This window comes from Sinohyriopsis cumingii, chromosome 2 (genome assembly GCF_028554795.1).
Source record: "Sinohyriopsis cumingii isolate HCF-2022 chromosome 2, ASM2855479v2, whole genome shotgun sequence".
Classification (NCBI taxonomy): Eukaryota; Metazoa; Mollusca; class Bivalvia; order Unionida; family Unionidae; genus Sinohyriopsis; species Sinohyriopsis cumingii.
The window spans coordinates 149447518-149463720 of NC_142962.1; the positions used below are offsets into that span (position 1 = coordinate 149447518).

The 16203-nt window shown below is 36.0% G+C and overlaps 1 protein-coding gene across 2 annotated transcripts in view; it reads left to right on the forward strand.

Annotated features, from left to right (window-relative positions):
• LOC149806064 (putative chitinase 10) overlaps nucleotides 1-12848 on the forward strand; it is a 104206-nt gene extending 91358 nt beyond the window's left edge. For both annotated transcript variants that reach the window (XM_089950941.1, XM_089950942.1), the window contains 5 exons: nucleotides 292-415; nucleotides 797-985; nucleotides 7388-7510; nucleotides 11639-11930; nucleotides 12652-12848. In XM_089950941.1, the coding sequence (XP_089807067.1) occupies nucleotides 292-415; nucleotides 797-985; nucleotides 7388-7510; nucleotides 11639-11930; nucleotides 12652-12830 (907 nt within the window). In that variant the 3' untranslated portion in view covers nucleotides 12831-12848. The remainder of the gene's footprint in view (nucleotides 1-291; nucleotides 416-796; nucleotides 986-7387; nucleotides 7511-11638; nucleotides 11931-12651) is intronic.
• Nucleotides 12849-16203: the final 3355 nt, after the last annotated feature.

Here is a 16203-nt window from a genome sequence, read left to right on the forward strand (position 1 = left end):
TGTGACTCAAACGGTTTACTACCTTGTATAATTGCGCACACGTCAAGTTTGAGCTAGTGTATTCATAGTTCTTTCCGAATGGTACAATAAATCTTCAACCGTTACGGCCTGTACATGTGTTGGAATTATCAAAACAGAGCGCTGTTTTAGATCAGAGAGATCTGAATATTGTTTTGTATTCATGAGAAATTAATAAGCGCTCATCTAAGGGTACATATTCTTTTAATGTTAGATTTGACTTCTGCCCTTTTGACCAAGTTCTGAATACATTATTGTTCTCTTTGATGACAGGTATCTAGACTTCGTCAGCATTATGACTTACGATTTTCACGGTCCATGGAACAATTTCACAGGACATCATAGTCCACTATTGCCAGGTCCAGAAGAAATTGATTATCAGCATAACCTTAATGTTGTAAGTTTTTCTTAAAGAAATACATACAGTATATACTACTAAATTGTATGTATGCAACAATGTCCCAATTTGTTCTTGTCAAGTATGAATTTATGACATGACAGCTGAATGCAACGTATTCGAAAATTAAAAAAAAATGTGTGATACTTCACATGTTATAATTATTTTATTGCACTTAAAGTCAAACTGGAATGAATGAAAGCTTATAAATGAAAAAACAAACATCAAAAGCATCTCTCTAACAGTCTTTCAAATATATGAGTTGTCATTTAGCACCAACAGTCTTTCAAACATATGAGTTGTCACTTAGCACTTTCAAACATATGAGTTGTCACTTAGCACTAAGTGAGAAATAGTAATTGATATAAATATTTCGAACAGGTATGGGCAGCAAATTATTGGGTACAAAGAGGAATGCCGCGTCTCCGAATAAATATAGGTCTGCCCACGTATGGACGAACGTTTGTCCGGCATTCTTCCTCAGGGGATCACGGGTTTGGTACTGCAGTCATTGGACCAGGACCAGAAGGGCCATACACCAATACCAAGGGATTTCTCGCTTACTATGAGGTACTTGCATAATCATTTCGAGACACATTCTAGCGTTGCGCTTACGTCGTCCTTTCTGTCCATGAAGGTCAGCGGTTGGTCAGTGCGGAAGATTGAAGACTGGCAATAAGCATTTCATTTTGTGACACCCGTTTTAGTAATGGCAACAGATTAGTATCACTCATGTTGCTGGAGACTGTGGCAGCTTAATATTTAAGATTGTATCTTAAAGTTTTGTACCAAAGTTTTAGAAAGTTAGATGCAGGGATGCTACCGTATAGTACGTGACAAATGCAAACAGCACGTTCAGCGGAACCATTTTTATTTGAAGTGTTCTTTCTTGCAATAGATAGCTTATTGCAGAGCAAAATATAAATAATATTCGGACTTGAACTATACAATCTGCATGAATAAAATACAAATTCGGAACAGGTGAAGCGTAAAACATATAAATACAAAGTAATATAATCATGCATAGAATATGTATACAATTATTCCCGTCCTGCATTCGATGGACGAAGTATGTTCAGGTTAAACATTGCAAAGAATGAGTGTAGTTTTATGCAATACATTTGCAGTATAACAAATTTCAGAATGTATCGACTATAATAGTCTTTACACGGTCAAATGTTCCATAGACGTAGTATGTCATTTTTAGCATTCCATTCTCTCTTTAACTTGAACGAGTTCTGTAAATTCGAAATATTTACTATGAAGACGGTGATATACAGTACAAGCTTGAAGAAAGTGTTATTCCTCTTTTAAACCATTAGTGTTACAAATGTTACAGTAGCGACGGTTGCGTTCGATTCTTTTAGAGTAGAACGAACCGTTTCAGTTTGTAGCTGGTGAGATGATAGCATCAATTTATCAAACGTATTTATAAGTTTACAAGGAAAGTGTTAAAATAGTATTCAGATTCATATAAATACAGTTATTGTATGAACATAGAGCACGACTTTTCTAAATACCGTTATTCCATTTATGAATAAATACATTTCAAACTCTTTGCTCAAGTACTGAAGGAAAAGTTTGGTGATCAACAACCGATGGGTCATTCCAAACGTATGGAGAGTCATATTCATATAATATACCTTTAACATTACTATCCCAGTTGGTAGATTCGTCACTACACTCATTGTGCAATCCATTATACGAATATTTGACAATGGTGTTACTAATATTTACAATAGAACACCAATACAGTACTTCATAATGTTTGTCCATATCGTGATGACAAAATAGGGCATCTTCTTAATTCTTCATACGTTTCCATATTGCATGTGAAAGACTTGACGGGAACCGGTTGATACAAAATTTCAGGTTTTCAAGTATACAGATAGTCTCTTTTGATTCTGAGAATTCCCAAGTTTCGCTTTTATAAATAAATACAGCCGTAGCAAATAGTTTAGATACATTTTAGTTTCAAATAATATTTGTGTGTATTGGCAATCAAGGTATTGAGTGCTATAAAACTATTACCTGCTAATGTCTCTTGAACACAAGTTTCTTCAATACGGTATATTTCCTTGACTGGATCAGGTCCAATATACCTATCTGACCTAACCCATGTGTAGACCCCATCTAGAAACTTGCCCCCTTTGCCGTTACTAGTATTCTCATTGCTTCCAATGTTTGACGAAGTCATAAGGACAACGTTCTTTTACGTACCAGGGCCCAGCTGTATGAAACAAATTACCCATATATCTTAGACAAAAGGACACCGTGATCTCATTTAAAAGTGCTCTCAGAACTCACCTATTCTGGCTACAAGAACAGACTTGAAGACTTAATACTGCTTCTTTCTTTAATTACTGTCAGCATGTTTCTATTTTGTAATTTCTTAGTTTTTATTCTTGTCATAGATAGATTTATGTTATCTAATATTGCAATGCGCTTAGAACTTCTAACGATTAGGTGCTGTTCTAAGTCCACATTATTATTATTATTATTATTATTATTATTTTTATTATTATTATTATTTAACGAAAAGTGATCATTATAATTATAGACGGTGCCTAAATAGCTATAATCCTTAACAACTTGTAGCTGTTTACCATTATAGGTCCATTTCTCCGAGGCTCCGACAGGTCGTTGTTTTCTGATACCATTATTTGTTTTCTCAGTATTCCTTTCTGAACCCCATATTTTGAAGAAAAAAATATTTCTAATATTTTCGAACAATGTTGTAAATTCTGTGTGGGGTTTTACAAAGTACAATCATATCGTCAAGTAACATCGTTATAAATGTAATATTGAGCCTTATGCAAGAATTCATATTGTCTTGCATAATAGGTTCATCATCGTCCTAGATGAGAACGAAAGGGATAGGAGATAAAATCTACCCTTGCTTAAAGCCAACATCACATCCCCTTACACATGACTTTACATTTGTATGTAACGTATCGCATGATCCTGAGCAATTTACCATTATCACCAAGTTCGTTCAGTTTATACCTATGATGATTATGGTCAACACTTTCAAGGCTTTATCAATAAAAGCACATTTTAATTCTCCATTTATGCATGAATATGTTTGCACATTATAATTGGAAGCGAAAATGTATTTCATTATATTCAATCCATGAATTCGTTTTTTTAAGATGCTAGTAAATATTTCTGAAAACAAATCACTTTATACTGTTATAATTCTTGACATTAGGATCAACTTTCTTAAACTAAGGCACAGCAATTCACTCGGACCATTTATCTGGAAAATGTCCTGAATCTAATAAAGCATACAAATAGCTAACCTATAAAACGAAGGTGGCCCTGGTGGCCTAGTGATGTAAGTTGCTAGCCTTTACCGATCACTGCCTTCTCACCTGTCTTCGTGGGTTCTAGGCTCTGACTCGGCCAGTGTGTATATGTGAGAAAGCTTGCCAGTAGCTAGCTTCCCGAAGGTCGTGCTTTAACCCGGGTTCTTCCTCCACCAGTTATACTGGCCGCAATATATAGCCTATCTTGTGCTGAGAAATGACGTTAAACCACAAACAACAATAACATTACATCCATTGGAGGTATATATGAAGATTATTTAAGACAATCACTGAAAAAGTGATCAACAGCAAAAGATTTACTGTGTTTTACACAAACATATCACAGATTCTATCTCTTCGATTGTAATTGGAATTGTCGAACCCAATTAATTTCCAATTTACACTACTGAGGTCATATGATAAAATTATTCAGCTTCCTGGTTATTAGCAGTGGCGTTACCAAGATTTCATTCAGAACAATACTTTGGACTAATCTAAATTAATATTTTATGCATTTGAAGCCTTTATAAATGAGAATAACCTCGAAATATCTGTGGGTTTGCTTTATTGTAAATGTTCAGCTTCACTATTTATTGGGTTGGCTATAATGTAAGCATTCGGCTTCGATATTCTTTGGATTTGCTATAATGTAAAGATTCAGCTTCGCTATTTCTTGCGTTTTCTCTGACGTAAACAGTCAACTTGTTGGACTAGCTTTGCTAAAAAACATCTTCCTCATATTACGCATGCATTTCTTATAGTTATCCTTATTAATAGACATTTAGGATCCTTTCCCTTCATAATTTTTTTTTTTTTTTTTTTTTTTTTTTTTGGGGGGGGGCAAAAGTTAAATTTATACAAAGAATTAATATTTTAGTTTTAAAACAATCATAATGAAACCTTTGGGTTTTGTCTGTACACAATTACGTATGCAGTATTCCTCAGCAACAACAGAAGATTCGGAAAAGAGGGCCGGCGACCTCATGAATTACCGATACAAAGTCATTAAAACATGTATTATGAGCATCTCTATTTCCTATTTCTGGATTTCGTGAAACTTGGGAAAATGTAGACGTAAATACAAACCTTTTCTAACTTTCATCTATTCTCTCAATTTTCTGTATTGTACACAAAACGGACTTGTCATGATTTGTGGTAGGCAAAATCGTAAATGAATTGGGTACATGATCCAACCATTCGATAACCTTCTTTAAGAGCCATATAACCAATAGCAGTAAAAACCAATTCTATTAGCACAAGTGAAAGATCCAATTAAATGGGCACTATCTAGTTGATTGTTATCTAACCAGAACAAAATCGATTTATACAAACGTAGCAATAAATGGAGTCCATTGAAACGGTTGAAATAGACAAATCTGAACAATATCACGTACAATGTAACCACCCTTGAAACATGGTCTAAACGTGCATTCCAATCACCGGACAAATGTACAATTCCTTGGCATTCAATCTGTCAGTTTCCTCTTGGAACAGTTAGAAAAGATCAAGATTTGCCACGTCATAGGCCAGGAGGTTTTCAACCTAGATATAAATACCAGCGATATAAATATCATCTTCACCACTGAAACAAATTATTGTCGAGCTTACCGCTCCAGTGGCCTTATGTTTAGAGCGTGCTGCTCTGATGTTGGAAGTCGCGGGTTCGAACCCTGGCTGAGTCGTACCAAAAACTTATAACAATGGTACTAGCGGCTGCTGCGCTTGGCGCTCAACGTTAAGAGGTTAGTGTTAGGATTAGTCGGCCTTGTGTCAGGATAATGTGACTAGGTGGGCCATCATGTTACACGTCAGCAGCATGATGCCCCATTGCTTGTCCACTATAAACTGCCACAATGCAGACATCGCAGCGATAAAAATTCAACACACACATACTTATACAGAGGGGGGCCCCGAGTGGTCTAAAGCGCTCACCGTTCCTGATCACTGCCATCTCACCTCTGTCTGCGTGTGTTCGAGTCCAAGGCTCGGGTAGCATGGGTACGTGGGAAAGCCTGCCAGTAGCTTCTCATGGGTCGGTGGTTCTTCCCTGGGTTTTCCAGGGTTCTTCCTCCACCAGTTATACTGGCCGCCATGTATAGCCTATCTTGTGCTGAAAAATGGCGTTAAACCCTAGAACAACAACAACAACAACAACTTATGCAGAGACTCTCTCTCTTTCTCTCTTATCTAGCTTCAGCTATGAAATATTATATCATAATTCAAACGTTTACCAATAAAGTAGGCCTCTTCAATCTTGGCCTATGTAAGACCATTGTAGTGTCAATACAGCACTACAAGTGATATTTTTGTTTATCCCCACGCTACACCATCCTTCGTTGATCGACCATTGAGTGTCGTAGCTAATCCAGGTTTGATATACCTCCCACTTGGCGTCGCTAAACGCTGTGATAAGACACATCCAATTTGCGGTCTCCCGAGGGAATTGCTTACGCATAGAATGTTTTGTAATACCATGAATCATATTTTCTCCTCCTCATAATCTCTGTCCAAAAAATATGAATTTAACCAAAATGTTTCTTTTATGTACTGAACCATTTTTTTGCCAATCGCTGCGTAGAGTTTAAAACTTGATTTCAGTTGCTAAATACTGGTCCGTTCTCAATTCGTCCACCATAAACAGGCGTAATTTAATTCACACGTACCCTGTTACACCGGCAATGATCAAGTTTTACGTATAGATTGCGACTGCACATAGAGAAAATGGATGTTTTGCGTTTGATTTCGTAATTGTGATAATTTTTAATTAACCACGTCAAGTGAGAAATGGAACAAGTCAACTTTGCTACTGTTTTTGCACATCGTTTCATAGTTACAAATTTGTCATGCAAGTAGATCTTTTTCAAACCAAATTCAAAATTAAATGACCTTTATCTTCAGCAAGTCCAACGTGATAAGCCTTTTATGTATAGAAGTTATTTTTTGTACATCTATTTAAAGTAGACCATAATGTCCGCATTAGTCGGGGATGTTAGGGTTATTTTGGAGCAGTACTAACAGATGAATGTGAACCATTTCCTTGAAAAATGGTCCTCATGTATCACGCTACACTAGAATCATCATCAAACAAAACCGAGTTTGCATTCCTTCTTGAACCACTAACAGGTACATTTAAAACCAGTGTCAGTTATTCCTTCCAGCGACTGGTTACCGCCATTTTTGTTGTGCTTACTAGTCTGTTAGAATATTCGTTCAGATCGCTGTCACTACTTCGTTGCCTCTGCTGGCGATTCTTCCTACCCAATGAACAGTAAAATCTTCACATAATAGACAGTAATAGTACATGTTTGCACTTAAATTTAATCCAGAAAGAAACAATTCGGTTGTTTTTATTGAAGATAGCACGTAATGTGAAATTAAAGAGAAAGAAATAAGGAAGGAAAGGAAAAAAAAAAGAAAGATAAAGTAAAACTAATCGTTTCTATCGAATAACTTTGAGAACCAAATTTTGGAGTTATGTACTGAACCACTTTTCTGCCCAATCGCTGTGTAGAGTTTCAAACTTGATCTCAGTTGCTAAATATTGATGTCTACTGGTCAATTCATCCTTTTAGACCAGTATTTAGCAAGTGGAGTTAGTGGAATTTTAGGCTTTGCTTTATTTTCTCGAAAAACTCAATAGTTTTTGTTTCTAATGTTTCCACAGATATGTCAGTACATTGAGAACGGCTTCGGGCAGAGATATTGGAGTGAGGAGCAGGCAGTTCCATATTACGTACAGGATGTTGTTTGGATTGGGTATGATGACCCATACAGCATTTACAAAAAGGTAACACAAGAAAGGGTATGATGACCCATACAGCATTTATAAAAAGGTAACACAAGAAAGGGTATGATGACCCATACAGCATTTACAAAAAAGTAAAATTGTACGAATAACTGAAAGAGAAAGTACATTTCAGTAGCCTTATTGTTTTAGAATTATTTTCCCCCATAAATTTAAGTCAACTGAAACGACAGTATATTTGCTAATTTGTGTTGCATAGTTTCTATGGATAGGGAATAACGCCCTGGAAAACATTTTCTAAAGGCAAATGTAATTTGCAGGAAGGTAATTTTGATGGACAGCTTTGAGATAGAATAATTATTTAGTAAACTAGAACCCGTATAATCTATTGATTTGCATCTTATACCTAGAACATTTTACTTTTTCATTAAATCGCAGGAGGAATAAAAATGTCTCTTTTCAAATTGTAGCACCTGTTAAGCATTGTTATATGTACACTATAAATGACGTTTAGACGTCTGCTTTACACGGTGAGACGAGGTCAAATAACGTTTCTCGCGAGAATCTGTTACATCTGAGGAAGATCGATGATGCTTATTTTTCACCGATCGACGGGAAATATTATCCGGAAAATGAGTTCCAATACAAACAACTTATATATTATTTTAGTAGCGCTATGAATACATTAAGTTTCTGGTCGGGTCAGCATATGTAAAAACCGAAAATATAGAAAATAAACCTTCCAAATCATTATATATATTTTCTTTTCTTGATTTCACGAGTTGTTGAAATGTAAAAGGAATTGATTAAAACAAAAAGCAAATAATTCTGTTACTTTGAACATATATTATGTATTAATGTTTAGTTGGAGATTGCAAAAGATGTAACATAGAAAGTAAGGGATTCAAACAAAAGCCAATGGGTTGTAATATAAATATATATGAATACATCTTTTTTGTTAATATTCACGAAGGAAAACGATATGGATCAGATGATGGCTCTTAAACTTTAAGGCTGGATTATTGATGCCTGCAACACGTGAAGATAAGATTGTGCCAATAAAAATAACACACCTTGCCCATGATATACTTGGTAGCCGACCGAGTCGGGATTGGTTGGTGAAAATAGAACTCGTATCCTTTCATTTAAGAGTTCAATTCTTGGCGACTGATTCACCGTTGCTTCTTGTTAAGCACGAAAATATTGAACAACTTTGAGACTCTTCGCAGGGAAGCAATCGGCCTTAGACCACAATTATTTTCCTTCTATTAGGTGTACAAGAAATAAACAGTATACAGCCTGTACCATAACTGATAGACCTTTATCGCTTTTTTCGCATATTAGCTCGCCATAGTTCAATACATCTTAAAAGGTTTCGCCATAGGTTGACAGGCTAAGACGAGTGATCAAATTTGCGTCATCTGCATGTAACACTTGACAACGTTGCGGAAATGTTTGACAAATATTTTTCAAATGCCTATACCTTATGTAGGTTAAAATGGGAAGCAATTTGACAGCTTATATAGCATTATCCTTGCTTGGCCTATACATGTCACATTTGAGCCACGTTCTGCCCAGAAGCACAGTAGACAACTTGCAGCTGACTTTCAGAAAAACCCAATTATTCAGGCATCTTAGTCTAATGCCTCCATTCACCTTTACTTCAGGTACAGGGACCACTTTCAGTCAGTATAATCACGTATAGGCATGTCGATTTTCAGAAAAAGTGAAGATGGTGAGCGCAAGGAGTGAGTGGAGGAGTACTGACAATGGAACCGACAAAGGAGCCAAGAAAAGAGCCGACGAAGGAACTGACTAAGGAAAGCGACTGAATAGGCAACGCAGATCACAGCAAACTTAATATTATAGTAGAGTTGCTGTTGGTAAATTACTTGAATACATGATGAAATAACGTAGGCTGGGGAAGAAAGGTGAGACTGCCAACACGCATGCCTCTCCAGTAGAGACAAACCCAACGACGGCAGAGGAGAAGCAGCAGAAAGTAATGCCATATTACAAAAGGAGTGCAAGCACGTCGAACGACAACGATAAACGTTTCATGTCAAGTCGGAAAGACACGCACCGCATCTACCCCTAGCATCTATTAGACTCGCCTGACCAGTCTATTTATAATTATTACTGTGTTTTGTTTGTAAACAACATTAACTTGTTAATTGCCGAACGCCAATACAAGATGTTTACACCGCCACACAAAATGGAATTTGGAAGGCTCGTCTACCATGAATCTTTACTTTGCGGTATATTTGTTGTACATTCAATGATTGGCTAATAGAGTTCTAAAGACGAAATCTTTGACCTTGAATACGGCGCAAAGTTTTTTGGTACTGTAACACTAAATATCTGGACATAAGGAAATAATGTTTCGCTCAGTCAAGTCTGAGCGCGAGCTCTTTTCTTTGTAGGTCAAGATCTATCGGAATACGAAAAGCACGGCAAAATGCATTATGTTCGTGAAACTAAAAAATGCGAAGCATTCTAAGTTTACGACGTTGAAGTACAGCCCTTGTGGGTCTGGGAACGAATATCATCGGTCAGAAACTGGAAGAAGCCGCCAAATTATCACAAGATGTTGTCATGGTACGTTTCAAACAGCAGGCGATGCGGTAGATTTACATCGCGAAAAATCCTCATGTCACACATTACTATTCCAACCCTTAACCAAAATTCACAAAGGCAAGCTATTGTTTCTGATGGATAAGGTTCAACGATGCACGTATTAGTATGTGCTGATCGTAGTTAATGTCGCAGACGATTGGGCATGTATATACAAGAGAGACCCCTAAATTGGCCCATTTTTCAACAGTTGAGCTCAGCCGAAAGTTTATGGGATCCGTGTCTTGCCAAGCACGGCGTGCAAGTTAGGCGGATTGAAACCGGCAACCACCGCACACAAACACTGTGGAGCGGTTCAATCGTACTAAAGCCGATCAGAGATTTGGCTACCAGAAGACCCACGAGACGCTGCTTTCCGCCATCGAATTGACTACAAGCACGCATAGCACTGAGTGAGGGCTACTGGATGTTGTGGCGGCATTAGACGACGAGGTAATGAGCCTCAGAGGCAAAATGCCTATTAATACGCAGGAAAAAATTAGAGACGCGTCAGGGAAGTTTAGAAGAGCAAGGCCATTTATTCAAATGCTTAGATGGGGTACTCATATGTATATATTTAGCATAGGAGATCTGGAAGGCAGACAATATATCGCTATAGACTTTGTGTGGTAGGTAAAGGTCTATATCCTTCAGCGTGCGGTTGCTAAGACCGGCTCGCCAGTACCATATTATCGGTTTAGCACAAGCGGTACAGAGTAAGAGTTTGTACATGCAGAGCTGCAAGATTTTGTTCTGTCAAATATACAGGATCTTCAGTCAACATGCAAGTCGCCGGGGTCAAGACCACTGTATTGTTTGTCCTTTGGACCAGCCCCTCTTTTGCAGTTTTTGTTCAAGCAGGTCAGGTCATATTACCCTTCGTGTGTCTCTGGGCGTTTCCTAGACGGCCTACATTGACCTGATTCATGACCTTTTATTCTCAGTCTCTGAGAATTTCGATGTTCCAGGAGGCTCATTAATTATTTTGCGTCTGCGTAAGGCAGAACAAGTCGTCGACCTTAAACAAGCTTGCACAAGAGCAAGTATTGTTTTTTCTCCAACGCATGTCAATAGGTCTACATAGTTAGCGTATATCTAAATACGGTCTTTAAAATAAGCGTTGTTTCAAACTGGATCTAAAGTATATACGCTCTAGAGACTTGTGTCGGTGACGGGGATGCGTCGTCGTTTCTTTAGAAAAGATACCAAACAAATAAGGACATTCTTTAAACATAAAGTTTGAGGTGGTGAGTGGGGCGAGTTGTGACATTTTAAAAAGTATAGTTGCGTACGCTTTGGGGATCTGAGACAGTAGTAGTGGTGGTGGTGGTGGTGGGGGGCGCTGCTCATATATGTGTGGAACCCCTCCCCCATCCCATATTAACATAAAGAGTCAGAATGATATTTAAGGGACATCTGTATAATGCGTTATCTCTGAGATAAAACCTAATGATGTGCAGTGTGGATGAGTAAAACTATTTCTAATGTGATTGAAATTCACGTGAGATTACTTGGTTCGTGAAACATTCCAAAGTGAATTAGAAAATCTACTTGTAGGTGCAGTTTATCGTAGAGCAAGGGTTTGGCGGCGCGATGGTATGGACTCTTGATATGGACGATTTCAACCGGACATGTAAGACTTCCAAGACGACATTTCCACTCATATCAACAATGGCGGCCATATTTTACCAAATGGAAAGGAACATGACAATTGACGGCAAGGTGATTCCTACCATATCACAATGGCATGATCATCTACCGATGCGGACAACGACAATCGCTCACATCTATACGGAAAATGTTCTCCAAATTACGGAAACTAATTCATTTTCAGTGACACCATCAAAAGGTATTTATTTTGCTTCAGAATTGTTTTGAAATTTTAAAACCTGGTATCAATAGTTTGTCTTAAACGTTATTGGAATGATAATCTAAGATAGTTTTTAATCAAGATACAGTATTCAATATGGGGATAATTTTATAAGATACATTATTTATTATAGCGATAATAATTAAACAAGATACGGTATTGATTATATGGCTTATTATATATGATACAGTATTAATTAAATGAATAATTTTATAAGATGCAGTATTCATAATACATTTTCTTTATAAGGTTAATTGTGTAGCATATAGTATTCGTTTTTAAATTTCCAATATAATCTTGAAATAAATATTGTACATTTCACCATCTTATAATTTATTTCGATAGTCTAAGTGGATAAAGCATCAATCTTTTTGTAAAACGTGTATCCCATCCCATCCACATTTTGTCATTTTAAACAAGTTAATTATTTCACAAACATGCGCGTTATGACTGCTTAGAAAATAACTGCTACAAGTTTCAGCCAGGTGGCGTACGACAAGTGAATGCATTTAATTTGTTTAACTTCCGTGAATGCAATAACCGGAAGCCGTAAGTTTCCGCCGTAAATCTTGAGAAGGTAATAGCATTCAGTGATTTAGCATACAATATATATATATATATATATATATATATATATATATATATATATATATATATATATATATATATATATATATATATATATATATATAATTTGCAGCCTCAGTCTGCTCAAAACGGAACACTGGAATATATCCCGACCAGGAAAACTGCAGGGCGTTCTACAAATGTATACACGGAAGACGTTACAACTTTAATTGCCCATCGGGACTACATTTCAATTCTGAATTCAGCGTCTGTGATTGGCCAGAACTTGTAACCTGTTTTACTGGGAAATAAAAAGTACACGTTTATGTATGATAGAATTTGTCTTCTGTCGACGATTTTGATTAGCTTCCTATCGAGTCTTGAACAGCGTCTTTTATGTGAAACTACTGCACAATAAACTCACTTGTACATTAGCTAATACATCAATATATGAACAACATAAAATGTCTTCATATAATCGATGTAATTGGTTGTGAATTAATAACCATTTTTTCATATTGATCAGTCAATGTGTACAATAATTACTAAAACAGTGTATACGTTGTTTTAAAGTAGCGTCACGATGCGTTGTGCATTGTTAGAGAAAACAAAAAAATATTAGGAAATAAAAGTACCACAATAGGTTGCTAGTAAATTTGCGTGAAACAGTATATACTGTGTTTCTCAATTATGAAATCGATTCAAATTAAAAGAATTTATCTTTTTCACTCATAATTGATATGTGTGAATGTTTTTTTTAACAATGAACCATGAAGAAATTCTGTAGAATAGTAAAGTCAGACAAACTCCTCAGCTTACTAAATGCAATGATGTTCATGCACAACAATTTCCATTCAGCGGAAATGACTGAAATGATTTTAATTGTTCCACACCTTGTTGACTCGGATACAATTTGTGTCGGCTACACTGCTGTTTCTATTTGGTGTGTGCTGCATATAACATTATTTCAACATATGCAACCTTCCGGCTGAGAATTTTAGTCTAAAATGAAAAACCTAATTTACTCGAAGAAAAAGAAGAAAACAAAACCTCCAAACTAAATGTATGCCACAACCCAAATCAAATAAGGTGTCCTATGTGACAGTAACACATAATAAAAAAAAAATACTACATACTCGTTTTCGCTACTAATTGGCATTTAAAAGTAAAATAAATCCTGTCATAACATGTCATCTCGGCAAATTAATTGCATATAATTGTAATATTGAAAGCAATTTTGATATGTTCACAACGCGATGATATCATTAAATCTCTGTCTCTACATTGGCTCTTTTGTCTCAGATTTTCGTCTTTTCACAAGAAAATTGGAACACTGACTACGGGTTTGGGGCATGATCATAGTTGAAGTCGATTAGTTCCAGCGTTTGTTTAGTTTTCTTCGCGTAAATATCGTACCAATTTTCAATAGAATTACGTTTGCGTTGTTACAAAGCCGTAAAATGTTAAAGGTCAAGAATTCAGATGGTCCAAGGCATATAATTAAAAATGAGATTGTATCGGTTATTTTCGTCTACTCACTGAAACGATTACCTTTTGTCATCAAAATAAAATCATCTTGCAGAGATTTTGGAGAAAGTCGACAGTCTCATATTCTGAAACATCTAGCAAAATGTAGAGGATGAAATCGATCGATTGAATCTGCTGCATATATATATATATATATATATATATATATATATATATATATATATATATATATATATATATATATATATATATATATATAGATAGATAGATAGATAGATAGATAGATAGATAGATAGATAGATAGATAGATAGTTGGAACACTTTACATATAGTGTGTGCAGTTTAAAATTTTGTATATGTAAACATGGTAACATGACAGTATATACTGCCCGATTGGTCCAAATAAGCCCACAATTTCGTGCACAGTGTTTCTCTTTATTGACTGTTGCGACCGTGGGAATTTGCTTTATCTGCCTACTGGAACTATTTGTTTTATACTATTACGATCAACATTTTGGCGGCCACTTTTTTTAACCGCTTGCCTATGGGTCAATGTTAAAAGCTCACGCCTACCAGAATATGGCCAATGTTCCAAATAAAATTAAAAGGTATCGGTCAATGGACACGAGTAAGACCCGTAACACGGACCCCTGCCTAAGACAAGCGTGATTTAAACTTTTTTTTTTTTGTTTTTTTTTTTGGGGGGGGACACCAGACAGATGACCCTTCCCCTATACTTAGCCAAAGAGTAAATGTTTTTATGTGTTACTGATTTCCCTCGATATGTTGCAATGTGTTTTTATATAATAGAATTTTGTTCAAAAACTTAATGAATTTTTGACGGGGTATTTTAAACTCCCTAGTGCATTCTATAGGTTTGTTCTTCCAGTAGGTTTTTATCACCTAACTCGGAGTCCCGCTCCTATTTTTTATTATGTGACTTTGGCTAGAGGTCCCTATATCCCGTGTCTGCTATAGGTGTTTATGCTATTATGTTTATTTGTGCTATAAATGTTTTCATGTAGGGATAGCCTTATGTCATATCATACCCAGTTGTCTTATGATCCTCATAAACGGATCTTATAAATTTATTCAAAGATTAATTTAGTACATTTTAGAATTAAGGCGAAGTGGCGGTGCGTTACATTTTATTCATAAGAAAATACTGTTAGTGTTTTGATGTGTGCTATATACGAGTCGCTCTTCGCAGATTTTGTATATATTTATCCGAATTCGAGAGAGCTCCGTATTTTCTTTAATATTTTAGGCTTCATTCCCTCGAATAGGTTACTTCTATGTACTTCTTTATTTCCAAAATCAAAAGTCTTCCAGAATATGATTTTATATAAAAATAAATAAAAAATAAAAAAAAATAAAACATTTTTTAAAGGGGGAGGAGGGGGGCGGCCGGTGCGAGTGCAAGTCCTTTTAAGGTAACTATCCCATGGATAGTTTTCATTGCACTCGCTCCTCCGCCTTAGGTCCCAATAACTATCACCTGACCACAGGCCCTCATTGTTTTTATTATGTAACTACTAATTTCATACAATGTTTTTTTTTGTGAATTTACCATCTAAATATAGAATATTTTGTTTCACATACGCATTGGTTTTTTGAATTTCATTTATAATTTTTATACGGCCTTCGACAGTTTTTTTGCATTGTAACATAACATGAGTTTTACAAAAAGGTCCTATTTTACACAGTGGACATTTTGGCGGTACTCGGACCATACGCCGTCTCACTGCAGCCTCTCCTGTCAACCATGCATTATGCATGTATTTGAAGCAAAGGCTATGAATTTTCAACGATCCTAATTTTTTCCAATTACCCCATGCCCTATCCCAATTAACATATATATTTTCTTTTTCTATTGTGCTCTTTATATTTTTTGTAATTTCTTCCCTAATCCAATTATATGTTAGATTTTCTTCTTTTTCCCATAGTTCCTTTTTGTCTCTATATTTTAAAATTAGCTCTTTAGTACTCCTATATTTCCTTGGGATTTCTAACTGTTTAATTAATTTATTATTTTTATATATGTGTTTCTATTTCACATTGAGAATCCATAACGGTATATGTAGATACCTTCCCATGGGCTCTCAGGCTCTGCTCTTATTCTCTTAAATCTATTTAACATATTAGCTACTTTTATTAAAATGGGGCTGGGGAGTCCTAACCCCCCCCCCCCTTTTCT